The sequence below is a fragment of the Labeo rohita genome, chromosome 2 (assembly GCF_022985175.1).
Source record: "Labeo rohita strain BAU-BD-2019 chromosome 2, IGBB_LRoh.1.0, whole genome shotgun sequence".
Lineage (NCBI taxonomy): Eukaryota > Metazoa > Chordata > Actinopteri > Cypriniformes > Cyprinidae > Labeo > Labeo rohita.
Genome location: NC_066870.1, coordinates 15378958 through 15399553, shown reverse-complemented (window position 1 = coordinate 15399553; position 20596 = coordinate 15378958). Strand labels below are relative to the sequence as shown.

General features: G+C 36.1%; 2 protein-coding genes across 2 annotated transcripts; one reads left to right on the top strand and one right to left on the bottom strand.

Moving 5' to 3' along the window:
* Positions 1-929: 929 nt before the first annotated feature.
* On the bottom strand, positions 930-9366 carry stk25b (serine/threonine kinase 25b). Its single transcript, XM_051132951.1, has 11 exons — positions 8967-9366; positions 8333-8563; positions 5830-5886; positions 5594-5702; positions 5320-5477; positions 4858-5043; positions 2114-2259; positions 1827-1935; positions 1665-1736; positions 1319-1455; positions 930-1235 (listed from the first exon to the last, which is right to left on the bottom strand). The coding sequence occupies exons 1-11, from the start codon at positions 8994-8996 to the stop codon at positions 1196-1198; spliced, it is 1275 nt and encodes a 424-aa protein (XP_050988908.1). The 5' UTR covers positions 8997-9366; the 3' UTR covers positions 930-1195.
* A 5111-nt stretch (positions 9367-14477) lies between these two features.
* On the top strand, positions 14478-19893 carry bokb (BCL2 family apoptosis regulator BOK b). Its single transcript, XM_051133016.1, has 4 exons — positions 14478-15071; positions 16266-16394; positions 17582-17745; positions 19154-19893. Exons 1-4 carry the CDS (start codon positions 14816-14818, stop codon positions 19271-19273), a joined length of 669 nt encoding a protein of 222 aa, XP_050988973.1. The 5' UTR covers positions 14478-14815; the 3' UTR covers positions 19274-19893.
* Positions 19894-20596: the final 703 nt, after the last annotated feature.

Sequence of the window (20596 nt, the reverse complement as noted above, 5' to 3'; positions counted from 1 at the left end):
CATGTTGCTAACATATTTCTAGCATAATTAGCATGTTTCTAACATGATCATCTAGTTATTATTGGGTCTATTTTATCATTATAGGGTGGTTGTGTACACACACTGCCAATACACATTTATGTTCAAACAACATGTAAAAGTGAATTTTGTATCCGATGACCCCTTTAAATAATTATCTAGCAGAAAGAACTTGGACAACGCTAGGTTAAGACAGCCTGCTACAAAAAAACAAAACATTATAAACTGAAGTGAGTTTCTAAGTTATATCCTGCCAGGCAAAATCAACGGCCCATGAACTGGCTTAATAACAGTAAGAGTTTAATATAGTAAAATAATCAAGAAGATGAGTGAAAGAGCTCTTGATACATGCTACAACTGAAATATAATTTGTGTATATTGCTGAAAAAAGGACATGAGCATAATTAAAATAAAGTTTATTTTATAAAACTCTTTGAGCGCATTTATGTTTAAATGTCTGATAACAGGAACCAATAATAATACTGTTTATTCTTTTTTTTTTTTTAACAAGGGTAACTAATTACACCACAATAATAAAACAACAGAACAGTTTTGTATTATTGGCTCGGTTTATAATTAAATATAAGGGTGTAGTACATTATTTATATATAAATAACTGTCTGTGTTCCTGGTCAACTGAGGACAAATGTTTCATTATGAACATTTCAGTAACACTTTATTTTAGTTCCTTTTCACACATTGCATGTACTTACTATAGTAATAACAGTAAATTATGCATAATTAAATACAGCCAACCCTAAACCAAACCCATATCCAACCCTTCAGTAAGTACATGTTGTTAATGCTGTGCTCAGTACTTCAACGTATTATTACACTGTAACAAGGACACTAAAATAAAGTGCAACCAAATATTAAACAGACCACAGTTTACACCAATAACCACACAAACACCATGTTTCCATAAACACTTTATAATAGGATTTTGATCTAACAGGTAAACACAGTTCGCTCAATGACATGGCTTTTCTCTTAAATACTTTCCATTCTATAAAGAAAACTGTAAAAATATTTAATCATAACTAATTAAAAGATCTCTGGGGGTAAGAGAGGGTGAACGATGGGCAGTCGTAATGTGGTCCTGACGGGGCGATGATGATGATGATGATGATGATTTGGGGCGGGAAGAGGGAGGAGCAGCAGCAGCAGAGGCGGGGCTTCACCGTGATGATGGCGTGGTGTTGCCATTCAGAGCAAACCTGTTACAAAAGTTGTTTTTTTTACATTCAAATGCCATTTTTACCTGTATAGTGGTATTTTTTATGGTATAAGATCTGCTCACCTGCACACTCTCTCCATCATGTGTGTGACCAGGAGGTCAGAGATGCCAGGGCAGGACTCTTCTGCCAGGTTGAAGGCATTCTCCAGCTCCTCTATGGCACCCATTCCTCCTCCACAAGCCCTCCTTTTCTCCTTCAGCTGCAGAGCAGACAGACTTACACTTTACAGTCGAGCTTATCACAGTTTATTACACTTTATTTCTGCCTTATCTGCTGCTACCGTGATAAAAACTGATAGTGTTAGAGATAGAGTGAGCGCAACTGCATTTAGCCCTGACAACTCCAGTCAGGGTGTCTGATTACATATATGAGGTGAGAGTTTAAGATAAGAGTTTTGTGCGTTTTTACCTCTCTGAATATGGGAGAGACCAGAGCTGACAGACATTGTGACTTGGGCTGCCTCTTTACCGTCTCAGCTGCCTATAAATCAAATTCAAAGCAAACCTTTCATCTAGAGATGCCACAAGCACTGATACTTCAGTACATTAAGCTTTAGTTTTGAATACTGACCTCCGAGTCTGTGTTTGTGTAGCCCTTCTGGAGCTTGTTCATGGAGCTGGGCCGGACTGTGGGGAACGTCCACACGGGACACTGGTCTCTGTCATCACTATCTCCATCCCTGATTGAGTACAAGAAGGAATGGAGAACATTATTCCGTTCAAGGCTATAAATCATTGGGATCAATTCGGCAGATGGCTAATTAAAAGGACAGGACTCAAGTAATAAGGAATGAATAATATATCATGATGAATTAGGGGGTGGTTATTGATTGTACAGTATGTGGATGGATGACATACATATCAGAATCATCAGAGCTCGACTCGTCTCCGTGGCCTTCAGACTTCCAGCGGCGGTATCGGTCAATCAGCTCTGTCAGATAGGACGTTTTCTTGGTGTAACGCGTGATGAATTTGTGCTTCAGTAACTCCTTGGCGGTGGGCCGCTGTACAAAACCAGAATAGCGATGCCATGGTCGATTTTTTTACTGCCTTGTTTCAAAAAGCTGAGATGTCTGATTACAATTGGTGCTTGATGGGATACAAAATCATGTCATTTAACCTTCCTTATGCCATTATTACAGCTACACTACCAGTCAAAAGTTTGGAATGATTACCATTTTTTAATGTTGCATATATTTGATACAGTACAAACTGTACTATTGTGAAATATTGCTACAATTTAAATGAATGGTTGCCTAATTGAATATATTTTAAAATGTAGTTTATTTTTTGTAATGCAAAGCTCAATTTTTTCCTTCAGTGTGACATGATACTTCAGAAATCATTGTAATATGCTGATTTGCTGCTATTGTGTGTAAATCTTAAGCCACAAAAATATGATTTAAATAAGAATTCTGCATGTTCTGTGTGTCTTTGTATGAATGAATGGCACAGACACGCAGTTTCGTTAACTTCACATCTACTGAAGAGTGTGTGACGCTAGCAATGTTTTCGGCCTCTGCTGCCTCGAAATATATGAGTGCATGAACACAAAACATAATCTTTAGTAATAATCTCTAATGCTCTGAGAGTCACTTCATAAGCATTTTACCATTTCTTTCTCTATCGTCATATCATATACAAACAGAAACTTAAAGGTCTTCACAGTAATCTGTCAAAATAAAAGTTTTCTGGATATTTTCCTCTTCGAATGCAATATTTAAATTGTTTACTGGAATTTATTTACCAGGAAAATGTAAATACACAACACAGTATTTCTATTAGGGAAATAAATAAATAAAATAATAATAATAATAATAATAATAATAATAATAATAATAATTAATAATTATAATTTAATCAAGTTAAAGGAGAAGTCCACTTCCAGAACAACAATTTACAGATAATGTACTCACCCCCTTGTCATCCAAGATATTCATGTCTTTCTTTCTTCAGTCGTAAAAAAAATTATGTTTTGTGAGGAAAACATTTCAGCAGTTTTCTCCATAAAGTGGACTTCTTTGGTGCTCCGAGTTTGAATTTCCAAAATGCAGACGATCCCACATGTGGTTTGTAAACGATGCCATCCAAGGAAGAAGGGTCTTATCTAGCGAAACGATCGGTTATTTTCATAAAAATAATACAATTTATATATTTCCCGGTTCATGACAGTTAGGGTATGTCGAAAAACTCCCATCTCATGTTCTCCCTCAACTTCAAAATCGTTCTATATCGCTGTTTTACCTTTTTTGTTAAGGGTGTTTGATCTTCTTTGCATGTTCACTTTGCAAAGACTGGGTCGGAACTTCTGCAGCAATGTAGAATGATTTTGAAATAATTTTTGAAGTTGAGAGTTCTGACATACCCTAACTGTCCTGAACCAGAATACAGTTCAGGGAGAGCAAGACAAGATGAGCGTTTAAGATTAAAACATGTTTAAATTGTATTTTTTTAATGAAAATAACTGATCGCTTCGCTAGGCAAGACCCTGCTTCCTCGGGTGGGATCATTTGAAGCCGCATTTAAACTGCATTTTGGAAGTTCAAACTCGTGGCACCATATCAGTCCATTATATGAAGAAAAATCCTGAAAGGTTTTAATAAAAAAAAAATAATTTCTTTACGACTGAAGAAAGAAAGACATGAACATCTTGGATGACAAGGGGGTGAGTACATTATCTGTAAATTTTTGTTCTGGAAGTGGACTTCTCCATTAATTCATTAGAGATGTTTTTGATTATTATTGAAAATTGAATGAAACCATTAAAATGGATTTCAGAAAATTAATGGAAAACATTAAACAAAATACATTTTGAGGAAAAAAATAAAACTTATTTCATAGTGCCTTTTAAAATTTGTTACATTTTTAATAATTTGCTGTTAAATGGTGTATGTTTCATGATTTCATTAATTAGACTTTTTGTATTAATATTTTTTAATATAACCAATAAAACAGAGTCTAAAAACATATATATTACCTCACAAAAATGGTTTTCAATATTGACATTAAAGGATTAGTTCACTTCCAGAACAATAATTTTCAGATCATTTACTCACCCCCTTGTCATAAAGATGTTCATGTCTTTCTTTATTCAGTCGTAAAGAAATTATATTTTTTGAGGAAAACATTTCAGGAATTATCTTCATATAGTGGACTTCAATGGTGCCCCTGAGTTTGAACTTCCAAAATGCAGTTTAAATGCAGCTTCAAAGACTCTTCTTCCTCGGTTGGGTTCATTCAGAGCCCACTGAAGCTGCATTTAAACTGCATTTTGAACAATCAAACTCGCAGACACCATAGAAGTCCACTATATGGTGAAAAATCCTGAAGAATTCCTCAAAAAACATAATTTCTTATGAAGAAGATGCGTTTGGGGCTAATATCGCATGTTTGTGTCATTTGCATTACCTGGCATGAATTTGCATTGACTTTGTACGTAATCTATTTGAGCAAATAATTAAATTCACTTTTGGTGTGCACACACTATTGGAGAGCATATGAGAAAAACAAAAATCTTAATTATTCCAAACCTTAGACTGCTGTGCATATTGGGGATATCCTGAAACATTGTCATATAACCAGTTGCAGAGCCGAATACTCACAAAGCGAGGGTCTTTATTGAGGCATGCCTCCACAAACTCTTTGAAGGGTTTGCTGTAGGAGCCCTCCAGCGTCGGGGGAGTGTTCTTGGGAATGAGAAACAGCACTCTCATCGGATGCAGGTCGGAGTTCGGGGGTTCCCCTTTCGCCAGTTCAATAGCTGTAATTCCCAAGGACCAAATGTCTGCCTGCAGCCAAAAAAAGCAAACCTAAAAGTCTCATTTCATATTTCAACTAGATATTATACAATTATTTATGATAAAATATGATTAGCTGCTACTATGCTAAAATGTAGACTGCGCTAGTGACTAATTTCCATGCCAAAAAAAGAAGGCTGAGTGCTTGGGAACAGCTTTACCACCCCAGACTGAATGTGCTGAACGTGTTTTCACAGCTCTGCAGCCACATTAACATTTAGATTGTTCTTTTGCTTACTGAGAAAAGTCCATTCTGGATCTCCGCACCTTAAAATCATACGCGGACTGTTTGATGACCTCCGGAGCCATCCAGAAAGGAGTTCCCACAAAAGTGTTTCTCTTGATCTGGGTGTCTGTGAGCTGTCCCGCAACCCCGAAGTCTGCCAGCTTCACATCTCCCTGCTCAGACAGCAGCACGTTGGCAGCTGCCACGAGATACAAACATGAATCATTAGCACGGATTTCACAGAAAGCAGATGATCAAATATGAAGCACTTCCTAGTCGGCCTAATTGAGTAGGCAGACATGTAGGTTATCACACCTTTGATATCACGGTGAATCTTCCTCTCCGAATGCAAGTATTCCAGTCCTTTCAGAATCTCCCTCAGTATAGTGGCAATGTACGTTTCCTCTAGCGGTCCTGGTTTCAACTGAGATGTGTGGAGGACAGTAGAAGATGAATTTAATTTCTAAAGCTGAAAGCTTTTTAAGAATTCATGAATACACACACACATAAAAATATTCCCATAACTGAAGAGCCACTGTTGTTCTACTTACAAGATCTAAAGCAGAGCCGCCTCCTAAATACTCCATGATGATCCACAGCTTAGTTCCCTATAGACGATGGCAAAAATAACATTTCTTTAAATGGCACTTGACATTTGATGCATTTAGCATTCATGTTTCAATATGACTCCAGTACATATTTTATCACGTGGCTTAAAATAAACGTTCTTTATTGGCATCTATGATTCTATGAGGAATCTTTATCATCCATGCAACCTTTCAAATGCAAAAAGTTCTCTATAGTAGAAACAAAGTTTCCTTAGGTTATTAAAATGTTCTTCAGATTATGAAAAAGAACAGTTTTAAAGGGATAGTTCACCCAAAAATGACAATTCTGTCATTCTGTTTTCTTTGCGCACAAAAGAGTATTCTCGTAGCTTCTTAAAATTACAGTTGAACCACTGAGTCAAATGGACTATTTTATCAATATCCTGACTTCCTTTCTGGGCCTTGAACATGTCAGTTGCATTGCTGTCTATGCAGGATCAGAAATCTCTCAGATTTCATCAAAAATATCTTCATTTGTGTTCCAAAGATGAACGAAAGACTTATGGGTTTGTAACGACATGAGGGTGAATAATTCAAGACAGAATTTTAATTTTTGGGTGAACTATGCCTTTAAGAACAGTTGAGTGAAAGATTATTTGGGGAACCCAAAATGGTACCCCAAAAACTCCCTTTTGCAATATTTATTTTATAAATAAATGAATGTGAATGTGTGGTACTTTCGTTTCTGGAGGAAATCATAACAGATCTGGTGTTTTGCATGTATGTAAACAAAGTAGCTTTAAAAGAAATGACTAAAACAGAATATTTAATAAGAGCAAATATGATTTTATCCATAAGAAATTGACTGGAGGTGGATGAACTACGCCATTCAGCTGCAAAAAGCATCTTTTCCATTTTACAGCCATTCAAATTAGTTGCATACTGACAATTTTTGCAAGCAAAACTGAATCCAAAATTTTTCATTATGTTATAGTAGATGTTTGTTTTTGTGACGCCAACAGCAAGCCAGCATTGTCATGATTTCATTAGACACAGGAGATTTTGGTTAAGATGACTGGCTAAAATAATCTGGCAGCAAAACTCAGTATCCATGAGTAAATATGGCAGATTTCAAATCATGTATTTACGGGAGGACCAGCATTAGTTAAAAAAAGGTTACTGAGGCTGCTGAGGTGAATGGGAATGCTACCAGAGAACTAGAACTCCCTGCAGTTTGTAGAAACCTAAAAAGTGATTTGGCCATTTGTTACAGGATTAGTTCACTTCCAGAATAAAAATGTCCTTATAATTTACTCACTCCTATGTCATCCAAGATGTTCATGTCTTTCTTTCTTCAGTCGCAAATAAATTAAGTTTTCTGAGGAAAACATTCCAGGATTTTTTCTCCATATAGTGGACTTCAATGGTGGCCAATGAGTTAAAGGTGCTAATTGTAGCTTCAAAGGTCAGAGGAATAAGGGTCTTAGGCTATGTTCATACTTGGCATCTTTTTTGAAACTGCCAGCGTCTGTTTTACGTTACAACCCTATGGAGTAAACCACGTTTTCAAAAAAGTCCTGAGCGTTTTTTTAAACGCCACCGCCAGCGTCTTTTTCTGCAGCTCAGAGCATCATTCAAGTTTTAAAAAAGTTTAACTTTTCTGAAAAAAAAAAAAAAAAGAACGCCCTACCTCAAGCGCCTTTTTGACAGCTGACCAATGACAAGCCAGTAGCGAGACCTGTCGTTTCCATAACAACAAGAACAACAAGAATAAAATGGAGAAGGTGCTGGTAGATAGATTTTTATTTTATTGTTGTGAACCGGAATTGACCTTTCCGTTAACTTCAAATACCGACACACGGCGCCCATAGACTAGTGGTCAGCGCGTTGACATGTAGCGTCGTTGGGCTTTGGGTTGGGGCATCCCTTTTTCAAGTCCCGGCTCACAGACCTTTACCGACCCCCCCTTGTGCATGTGCATTGCAGAACTAGCATTTGTGGTTAAAAAGTATATAGATTTGTGTTTTTATTTATTTATTTATTTATTTTAGAATTTGTGGATCGTTTCACTAGATAAGACATTTATTCCTCTGCTGGGATTGTTTAGAGCCCTTTGAATCTTCATTGAAACTGCAATTTGAACCTTCAACCCACTGGCCATTATTGAAGTCCACTATACGGAGAAAAATCCTGGAATGTTTTCCTCAAAATACGTAATTTTTTTCGACTGAAGAAAGAAAAACATGAACATCTTTGACGACACTATCTAATATCTTGCATGGCTTAGGAGATGACAATGGAAGAAGTTGCTTCAGACGTACAAAAAGATATCACATTTTGATTAAAAATAAATGTTTTTTCTTTGAAATAACTTACTGATAAATCACTTCATCATGCATTAAGAAAGCAACTTCATGTTGACTTCAAACAATGCTGTACTGACGTTCAAAACTGTTTTTACTGTTTGTTTGTCACACCTGAGAGCCCAAACAACAGGAGAATGTACCTTCAGATATGAGCCATAGTATTTGGTGACATAGGGGCTGTCACACTGGCTGAGCACCGTGATCTCCTGCTGAATGTCCTCGATCTCATCTTCCGCCTCCTCCAAGTCGATGATCTTGATGGCCACCACTTCTTTAGTGCGATTGTTGATGCCCTTGTAGACCTCACCGAAAGACCCCTTCCCAATGCGCTCCTGTTTCGTAAAATACTCCTCCGGGTCAAGCCGGGAATTCTGTGTGAGAGATACAGTATTGATATGATGTGAGATACAATGTAGATGAAAATCAATAATCATTTACAATGGACTCTTAGAGATTACATCACATCCATTGGGATGCTCAGCTATATATGTTTGAGCAGCATATGAACTACTTATGTAATATATATATAATGATATGGACAATTTAAATTAAATAAAACGGACATGACATGAAATGTAACAAAATCCAGACGTTGCTTTACGATGATCTGCAATAAAACAGATTACTCAGACACAATATAACGTTAGGACAGCATTCAATTACTCTAAACAGAGAAATGCCATGACCTGCCAGGCTTAATACACATTATTGTGATTTGTCTGATTAACACCCCTGGATGCAGAATGAATAGCCTCGGCTGGGCTGCGGATTTACCTGGTTCTGCATGTCGCGGAGGTGCGCCATCCTGACGGCAGGTCGGTGTGGATGAGAGCAGATGTAGCCCTTTCTGCCAAAGGAGGGGTGCTGGAAAACTCTTGAACGGTTTGTTCTTCCTCCTCCGATCCCCTGCTTAGCTAGCTAGCTTTTACATACAAAAACACCTCTGCATGTCCTGTTCGTCTGCCGTGTTTTCGGCCTCAAATCCCCTGATGGCGGACCCCGCAGCCTGGCGAGAATGACAGTTAGGTGTCGTGTGACTCCATGTATGAAAGCATCCGCGTACGAGCTAATCGCTTTCCGCGTCTAATTGTTTTATATTGATCAGCTCACGTTCGGGCGGCTGTTCATTTATTGCTTGCGGGAGAACAAAATAATAGGAGCAACTGCGCATGCGCAGCTTCTGATTCACGGAACGGGGGATTGTGGGAGTTGTAGTTACAATAGCAGCAGGGGCAGAGATTAAAATCGACATGAAAAGGAAGTTCACCCTGTCTGTTTTCTAATGCATTATTGGTAACAATTATCGTAATGTTTAATCAACATTACATAACTGGAACGACTTCTCTCTGGTGACATTCAGGACTTCTTCAATCAAGTTTATTTAAACCCCGCTCTTGCAAACTCCTTTGCTCCATTTCGACACCTACATCTCAAAATCCGATCAACAACCAAAACCACAATCAAGTCCTGCCCTAAATTTATAATGTTTTTCTATCCAACTTTTACTTCAAATGTAAGTAAGCCTATGGGCGAAACTTCCGGTTCATTATCTACTAAGGAATAACGTGAAGAAAAACAGTAAGGTAAAATTCTTTGCGCTATAATCCAGTGTGTAATTACGATAACACATTAAAGTAAAGTGTTAAAACACACCAATTTGCAATACCAAACAGCAAAACGAGCTGTTTTGTACAGCTAAAAATGTTTTATTTTTTTTTTTTTTTTAATTTATTAATGGGTACAATTTACAATTCAAATACAAACTTTAGCGGCACATTTCAATAACTGAACACATATTGTTAGTGTTGATACAGCAAATTGAAAACATACAAAAAGAACAGAAAAAATACAATAAAGCAGGAGAACAAAACAAAACAAAAAAGAAGAAGGGTAGGGTCTTATTCTAACAACAAAAACGAGTTCAAATTTTCTAAGAGTTTCTGGGCGTTTTTGTCCATCATGTAATCAAGAGACTTCGCAATTTTCGCAATCTTCAGGTCATTCTTCCATCCGCTGAAGTGGGGTTTAACCTTTAAATACTTACATCGATGAATAAAGTGTTTGCACAAAATAATTCGGTTATTTATCAGAAAGTCTACGTTCTTATCTTTCACCAATACTACAACTTTAATTGAGACCACCGTCCAATGGTATATTGGTATATGTTTGGAATGAAGCCAGTTTTGAAATTCAAGCTGGAAATGATGCACAAGTTCACAATGGAAAAACAAATGTTCTACTGTTTCAATGTCTTTCTCACAAAACCCACATGAATTGTTCTCCCAATTAAATCTTTCATGCAAAAAATTATTACAAGGATAAATGTTGTACAGGTAAAAATACCTGGACCTGGATGAGACCGGAAACCAGACCCAAAAAATTTACAAATGGCCACCCCCGCTCTTACGGGAAGATAAATTTAGATAATTTGTTAAAAACTTGGATGTATGTCATGGAAGAAAAGATCAGTCACAACTGTTATTACATTGCAAATTTAAAAAACCCTGCCACTAAATGCGTCCTTCCTGACAATACAGTAGGCAAAAAACACCATTTCACACATAATATTTCCATTTTATAAGTACTTCAGGCAATTTAAAGTGCACTTTTTCTAACTGGAATTTTTAATGGAATAATATGGCAACGTTTTAGTGTCAATAGTGTAATAAAACAACGATGGCAAAGTTATATTGTTGGTGTTTCTAAGGTAAATGTTAGGCCTATGTTATGACTGTTATGACTTTTTACAAGCTGTTTTCTCAACAAATGTTTTTGCATATACAGTCCTGGGGCTGGCTTGTTGTGCCACTGATTTCCTTATCACTGAACATAGAGGCCTATCACTGACCTTAGTCCTTGGAAGATTTATTTGTTTTTGTATTCTGTCTACTGTGTTTTCAAGTTCATGTAAACATGCACTGAAATCTTTGGATGCTGCATCGCATCCTGCTGGATTTGAATCAGGAGTTTGAAGTGTTTTAGTCAAGACAACAACACAAGAATCATTCAGTTTCACGTCTGAGTTTATTGCATTTCATTAAATATCATTTAGTGTATTTTGAATTGTATTTGCCTCATTACTTTGAATATCTATTTGATTGCTATCTACTCGTAAATATGGTTTATAGCAGGTGTTAACAGTGATTAACAACTATTACTAATGAAGGGCGGGGTCGGGTGGGGTTGCTATAAACCATTAAAACTCATTTGGTTAGAGAGAATAACAACACCGACCTCCAGTTGTCAATCACCGTGTCACACCCCCCACCACTACACACAACACACTACACCACACCGGTCATTTACAACTCTACCCGGCCCCCCCTGCACACCTACATACCACCACAGCCCGGCAGGGGGGGCAACTAACTATGCCGACTTCACGTGCGTTTACACATCACAGAGGGGCTGCACGTGAAGCTGGGTGCAAACTCGTTCCGGTCAGCAGGTGAAGTACCACGGAGTTACTACAGAGAAACGTATCAGTAGTTCTGAGAGGACAACAGGTACATCAACCTCTTAACTTAAACTCTGAACTTACCAAGATTCTTTTAGAACGCTTCTTTCCAGGTTGCTTTATGACATCATATTAAGTCGTCTCGGAAGGCCGTTTTTTAAAAATAAATTCGTAATGAGAACTATTCCTATTTGTAATAATAATAATAATAATAATAATTATATATATATATATACATATATAATATATCATAAAAATTATTATTATTACAAAAAGGAATAGTTCTCAATCATATAATAATAAATCATATATATCATAAAAATGTTTTTTTTTACGATAAACATTTGTTTACCACATATTTTACCACGTTCGTTACTTTTCGAATGCCATTTATGCATACTGTAGTATTTTTTTTACTAAATACAAATAAACAGTTTTTGTATTTACTATTTGAATATGAGTAATATGAATTTTTCGAAAATGCACTGCATGCTCTACAGCTATTTGAAGTTTTAAAAGGTATATAACATTGGGGGTTGGGTTGTTATCCTCGTTTTGCTGCTTGATATTGCGAACTGGTGCGTCTTACTGTATTATTTTAATGCATTATCTTAATTATGAACACAATGGCTTGTAGTACAAACAGTTCTACCATTTACTGCACTGTGATATTCTTCTCGTTATTTCCCTACATCGGCTTATGAACCGGAAGTCTAATAACACGTTACCAGAAAACAGCTTGCTTCCACATTAAAAAATAAGGTGGATAATGCCACTGCACCCAGATGATCTGCAACCCAATCTCACTGCAATTCGTGTATTTTTGCCAAGGTGGCTAATTTGTACAAATTCATATGACCTCACTTGTATGGATGCATACCATTTGTAAAAAAATCTTTCACATTTTAAGGTGGCAAATTCATAGGAATTTGTAAGAAGGACCGCACCTAACTCCGCCCCTAAACTTATCTGTCACAGAAATCGTACAAAATCATACAAGTGAGGTATTATGAATTCGTACAAATTAGCCACCTCATAAAATATGTGCAACATTTCACTATCCCATGAGGCCATGAGAGAGGAGTTGTAAATGGCAGTGAAGCAACACAACTGATGCTGGTAGGTCATGTGACTGTGACAACTACCGTAATGAACATGATAACAGTTGTGAAGTAAGTTTTAAAACAAGTGTAGTACCAACAAGTATGCCATTTAAGATGCTTGACCCAATTGCAATAGATTTTTAATATGGCAAATGAGGGAAAAATTGACTTTATCTTCAAATACACAGTAAAATATCATCTATAGTACAGCGTTTATGTGAAACAATTATCAGTTGGCCTAAAGAAGTAGTTTTTTCGATGGTGATGTGGGGGGTCAGCATGAAGTCAACATTAAATGTAAGTATTTTTTTCTCTACTGTGACAAATATCTGAGTGAAACGGTGAAACAGTATAGTGCAGGGCTAGATTTTGTCCATCTGGAATGGATAGGATCATTGTCATTTACTAATTGCTGTGATTTCGTGTGAATGACAGATTACTGGAGGATTACTGTCCCGCACACATCATCAGAAAAGAGATGCCATCAGGAGAGTTCCTCATATCATATTTTTACTCGTATTTTCATGCTTTGACGTCAGGGGCGGGAACGTAACATAGTCATGCATGCACACATATCAGACCGTCTTATTCAAGCAATTACTGGTGAGCAGGACTCTAGCCTTGAAGCTTCAGAAGGACTGGACTAGGAAGGATGCATCCTAACTATATCCAGCCTTACATACAGGATATGCAGCTTTTTGTTTGAGAAGCACCCAGTGAGGGCACATGAATTAAAAAAACAAATTATATACTCTCAGATAAAATATTTATAACACTGCAATATCCAAAATATAAGAATGGTCTGTTTTCATGGTGACTTTATTTGTAGCTATATAAAGACCTATTACCTTTATCATCTGTCCACTTAAATCTACACTAAATAGATTCATTAGGCTTAACAGCATAATGCGATTGCATAAAGTACTTGTAATAAATAAAATAAATTGCATACAGTACTTGCTGCACAAGCACGATAATACACCAAAAAAAGTCTATAAACTGCTATTTGCAATAATTTCATATCATATGTGATACAGAACATACGTTTTTGCTACCTATTGGATCCACACAAGTACTGTCAGAACACATTCTTTTAGTTATTTTAATGCAATGAACAGGCTTATGAATTAACATTCCTCTTTGATGGATGCACTGAAATGAAACTGGCATCCCTGTAGGAATCACAGTGTTTAAGTGTGATTAAGTGAGACCACCATATGAAAAAGGCTAATGTACATACTCACTCTGAGGTCTATTCATGAGTCAAACACAGGACCTTAAACGGTTGTGTTGGTTTGTAGTGAGAGGATTAACTCGCTAAACTTAGACAGATTATAATTTACCCGGTCAACCACTAGAGCAAAGCATGAATGAACTTCCACTGATCCTAATGGAAGAATTATTATATGAAATAAACATTTTGGTGGTGCCTTCACACCTACAGTAGGTCTGTTAGACAAAGCTTTATCTTTTAAGTGTGATTAAAAAACAGTAATGTTAATGTTACAGGCTATATAACCAATGCATACATTTGATAAATAACCTATAATCAGAAAGAGTCAGAATTAGAGTTTAATTTGATATGACTAGACTAAAAAGCATAGTAAGTTTTGCCAGGATTGCATATAGGCTACTGTTTATATTTGGACTAAGCCAAGCCACTTGGTTGATTAGTGGTTACCTAAGAGTTCCAGGTAACTAGAAAAATCGCTTCCAAGTGTCTGATTCAGGACACCGGCGAACAGCGACCTCAGACAACACGATGGAAACATGACAGAAAGTCCATTTCAGCATTGTGCGTTCTCATGCAAAACAAAAGACTGATGGAAAAGACATCGAAGATGACAAATCACAAAATCGGACAGCGGAAGTTGGTCGATCGATCAGCGTAAATCAATTTGCTCCGAATTTATTGTGGGCTGTTCAATTCCCTGATTGGGTATTTACGTTTCTGCGAACCTGTTTCGCATTTATCTGGACTTTCGTCGTAGAAATGCGTTTCATAATATTAGTGGAGTTTGTGGGGTGTTTATGTAGGCTACTTCAAGCAGTCAAGTTGCAGTATGTTTTGCTCGTGTCAAACAAACATGCGGCACATGAACGTGTTTGAGCGCTCCTCCGTGTTCGCCGCGGAGATGATGGAGGTGTTTGATCGGACTCCCACGGAAAAAGAGCTCGTCTCTCAGTCCAAGGATCTTTGTAGAGACTTCATTCACTCCAGACTCATAAGGGAAGGACTGGGTTGGTCAAAAGTCGAGTGTGATCTGCCCGAGCCACACGGAGCTCTTGTGGATGTATCGATGGTGCTGCTAAAACTGGGTAAGAAAACCAGGAGTGAGTGTGAAATGATGCTCTAAACAGGTGTGATGCAATTTCAGTATTTATCACCCAGATAAAGCAAGACTATTTCACAACATTACAACTCAAAATCAAAAGGTAGCATTCAGATTTGTCTCTTTTTTATCATGTAACTAGGTTTCTTTCTTTTGAATTCTTTCATAATGTTACAGTGTGATTTATAGCAAGTGTGCATCAATGCTGTAACCACAAATGTGACCATGGACCACAAAACCAGTCATAAGGGTAAAATTTTCTGGTGAAAAAAGCTAAATAAATAAGCTTTCCATTGATGTATGGTTTGTTAGGATAGGATATTTGGCTGAGATACAACTGTTTGAAAATCTGGAATCTGAGGGTGCAAAAAACAACAGCAACAAAACAAATATTGAGAAGATCGCCTTTAAAGTTGTCCAAATGATCGATCTTAGCCATGCATATTACTAATAAAAAAATAAGTTTTGATATATTTATGGTAGGAAATTTACAAAATATCTTAATGGAACATGATCTTCATTTAATATCCTAATGATTGTTGGCATAAAAAAAAAAAAAATCGATAATTTTCGACCCATATAATGTATTTTTGGCTAATGCTTCTTATGACTGGTTTTGTGGTCCAGGGTCACATATGATGTGTTTGAGGGGACCTAATATGTGACCCTGGACCACAAAACCAGTCTTAAGTCGCTGGGGTATATATTCGTTGCAATAGCCAAAAATACATTGTGTGGGTCAAAATTATCGATTTTTGTTTTATGCCAAAAATCATTAGGCTATTAAGTAAAAATTATGTTCCATGAAGATATTTTGTGAAATTCCTACTGCAAATATATCAAAACTTAATTTTTGATTAGAAATATGCAATGTTAAAAACTTTATTTGGACAACCTTAAAAGCGATTTTCTCAATATTTAATTTTTTTGCACCCTCAGATTCCAGATTTTACAATAGTTGTATCTCGACATCATTGTTCTATGATGTATAAATCTCAGTTTTGAGAAATTTACACTTATGACTGGTTTTGTGGTCCAGAGTCACATATTGATTCAACCACTGAAAACCCGTTTTGTTTGTACACTATTCTGAATATTTGAATTTTGGAGGAATATATTCCTCTCACTGTCTTTTAAGTGTACATTTAAACTGTTTTACAGGTGTATCTTTGTTTTGCAGGTGATGAACTGGAGAGTATGCGCCCGTATGTGTATCGTAATATCGCAAAGCAGCTGAACATCAGTGTAGCAGTGGAGGCTGTGGTGTCAGATGCGTTTCTCTCTGTAGCAACAGAGATCATAGTCATGGGTAAGTGAGCTGGAAGACAATATTACAGGTGTTTCATAGGCAGTGTTAGTAGGCATGACCTCACTGCCCCTGCATGCCTGAAGTATTTTTATGGAAAAATAAAGGAAAATTAAGTATGTTATTATTTTCAGTTTCTTTAAGTATTGTTGTTGTTGCTAATTCTGTAGCTAATTGGCTATTTTGAGGGGGGAAAACCCCTGCATCACTGCACATCAGGACATCACTACTATAAATGGAGTGAATTTGGAGATGTGGGATTTGTTCCAAATGTAAATGAAGCGATGCTAGCCTGAGCAGGGGTTGAGGTTTTAAAAAATAACATTTCAAGACATTAATTTTATTATGTTTTTATTAAATTACAGTAAAATTGTCTTTACTGAAAGAGCTATTGTCTTTAACCTATTATTGGATTTCAGTGGTGTGTTTGAGAGGGGCACTTTGATCGTCAGTTTAATGAGAAGTTCTTCAGTGGTCTTTTTTCGGAACGTGGAAAAAACCCTAAAAAGGACATACCCACATTCTTTCCTTTGTACATATTTGGTCACATATTTTATCTGGGTTCTGCTTCTATTGATGTACATGGTGGCTGTATTGGAGTCTTAAACCATGGCAACATTGTTCCACTCCGCCTGATGGTCTTCTCACACAATCTATCATCTGAAGTAAGACGAATGAATGAAATGAATGCTGAAGATGACGGAACGTAAACAATTGGCATAGTCCTTGACTCTTGAAGCATGACAGTGTTTTATGGCAGATTTAATGGTGTTAGACTTCCAATTACATCATCAGCACAGTAGAGCTGCAACTGCGATGCAGCTGAATAGGCTTTCAGGGTAACTACTTTAAGCTGTTAGATGCAGTCCAACTGTCTTAGATCTGTTTCTAGAACTTGGAATGTGTTTGTAAGTTGTATGCAGTAATTGGAGGTTGACGTTATTTAAAATAACTATGATATGTTGAAACAAAAATTTAAATGACCTTTGAAGACACTATTGATTGAATAAGCAGATAAATATGAATGTTTTGTGGGGAAAAGGTTTGAATCGTTTCAGATGCATTTGGTTTGCGGGTAAATCTAGGACGTGCAACCTTACAGAATTCTGATTATAACCTGTTTTTAGTATAATCTGTGAATGGATGGCTCAGTAGCTTAGTTCTGAAACAGAATTGCTTTTACTTTCAAGGGATCACATGGGGCAAAGTGGTGGCCATTTACGCTGTAGCAGCCGGGCTGGCGGTGGACTGTGTGCGTCAGGGCCATCCAGTCGTGGTGCACGCCATAGTGGACAGTCTGGGAGAGTTTGTGCGTAGGAACCTGGTCCCATGGCTCAAAAAGAGAGGAGGATGGGTAAGTGTTCAATCTTTGTATTGCCGCCTTCATGAACCAAGCGTGGTCCTGACCTCTAGAGGCCAAATGAGGAAATAAAAGTATTGTTACCCACCTGTTTAATGCTGTGTCAGTGCATTTAAAGGGATAGCGCAAGCAAAAATTAAATTTAACATATGATTTACTCACCCTTAAGACATACTAGGTGTATATGTCTTTCGAATACAATCAGAGTTCTATAAAAGTTTGTATCAATGTTTAAGAAAAATATACATTTTACAGCATAACTGTTTTCAACTTCCAAACTGATAATGTTTTATGATACACTAATCCATTTGTCAACTATCCCTTTAAATACTGTAATTTGACACTATACTTACTTATTTGTTTAAGAAACTATTACTTTTATTCAGCTAGGACTCATTAAATTGATCAAAAGTGGCAGTACAGTGTTTCCGTTTTAAATAAATGCTGTTCTCAGTTTGTATCAATGTTTAGACAAAAATTTTAAACAGCACAACTGTTTTCAACAATGATAATGTTAAGATACACTACCAGTCAAAAGTTTTTGAACAGTAATATATATATATATATATATATATATTTTTTTAAAGAAGTCTCTTCTGCTCACCAAGCCTGCATTTATTTGATCCAAAGTACAGCAAAAACACTAAAATTTTGAAAAATTTAATTTATTCCTGTGATTTCAAAGCTGCATTTTAACATCATTACTCCAGTTGCATGATCCTTTAGAAATCATTCTCATATTCTGATTTGCTGCTCTAAAAAAAAAAAAACGTATTATTGTTATGATGTTGAAAAACAGTGGAGTAGATTTTTTTTTTTTTTTTTTTTTTTTTTCAGGTTTCATGTTTCATTAATTTAATTTTACAAAAGCTTTTATTTTGGATAAATGCTGATCTTTGGATCTTTCTATTCATCAAAGAATCCTGAAAAAATGTACTCAACTGTTTTAAATATTGATAATAATAATAAAAAATGTTTCTTGAACAGCAAATCAAAATATTAGAATGATTTCTGAAGGATCATGTGACTGGAGTAATGATGCTGAAAATTTAGATTTGATCAAAGGAATAAATTACATTTTAAAATATATTCAAATAGAAAACAGCTTGGTGAGCAGAAGAGACTTTAAAAAAAAAACATTAAAAATCTTAATGATCAAAAATTTTGACTGGTAGTGTATGTTTCCTGAGCAGCAAATCAGCATATCAGACTGATTTCTGAAGGATCATGTGACACTGAAGACTGGAGTAATGATGCTGAAATTCAGCTTTGCCATCAAAGAAATAAATTGCAGTTCAAAATATAATAAAATACAAAAATAGCTATTATAAATATATTTTACAATTGTATCATTTTCACTGTATTTTCTGATCAAATGATTTCTTTTTATCTGTCTTTTCAGGGGGATATTTTAAAATGTGTGGTGAACATGGACTCTAGAGCTCGTGCCCACTGGTTAACAACAGCTCTGTTCACATGGAGGCAGTTCTTAAAGACGATGTACATCTACCTGACGAAGTAGCCTTGTGCAGGAAATCATCCTTTTGAATGAGAACTGAATCTCCCAGAACTGTTTGAATGGTCTATTGTACTGGTTGTGGAGCCCTGGGGAGCAAACGGCCCCTCACAAAGGTCATAGCACGTCACCAAGGTTCAACTGCACCTTAATCTTCTTTTACCTTTTATTATTTCTTTAAAATATACTATGCATAGACTGAAACAAATACTGTGACCTGACATTGTGTGGAGGGGATGGGAATATGTGCTATATTCACTGTTGGAGCTACATAATATCTGTCATAGTTTAAAATGACCCAGAAATATGCTATGCGGGTATTGGAACTCCTTTTGTGCTGACACATTGCATGGATTCAGTTCACTGAAATTTTATACCAAATGTCTGTGGCAATGAGTAAAACATTTTAATGTTTGACAATCTTCAGATTTTTATTTTTACAAAATTGCTTAAGATGATGCTTGGAGTGTCACTTTGCACTTTCAATTTGTACAGTTTGTATGGTGTGTGAAACACTTGTCACCAGCTGTAAACATCTGAAAATAAAGATTTTAATGTGTGAACTGTGGATGAAGTTGAACATTTAAGAGAGGGTTCTAGTGCTCATAGAAAACCTGGAAATATCAGGAATGAATATATATATATATATATATATATGTAGTAGTCAGCATTTGAAGTGGATCAAGAAAGTTCATCCTAGTTGTCCTATATGACAAGAACAAGTGTTTTGGTTTTAGGACAACTTTGATGAAAAGTTATTGTCCACTGCAAATGTTGACTACTGTATATATATATATATATATATATATGTATATATATATACACACACCACACACTTTCTTGCTTACCAGACCTGCATTTATTTGATCAAAAATACAGTAAAAACTGTAACATTGTAAAATATTACGAATTAAAATAACCATTTTGTACTAAAATGTATTATAGTTCCAGTCTTCCGTTTCACATGATCTATTAGAAATAATTCTAATATGCTGCTTTGTTGCTGACGAAACATTTCTTATTATTAATGTTGAAAATGTTGTGCTGCATAATATTTTAGCAATCAGCAATGCATTTTTAAAGACTTTTTGATGAGAAAACAGTTCAAAATTACAGCATGTATTGGAGATATATATTTTTGTGACCATTTAAAAGTCTTTCTTCTCACTTTTGATCAATTTAATGCATTGTTGCTCAAAAAACACATTGTTAATAACCCCAAACTCTGAACTGTAGGGTAAATTTGACTTCATAATTTAACTTGACAAGAAATCCACAATTTTTGAGTGCAATCTCTATTGAACAATTTTTTTTTTCTTTAGAGTTGTC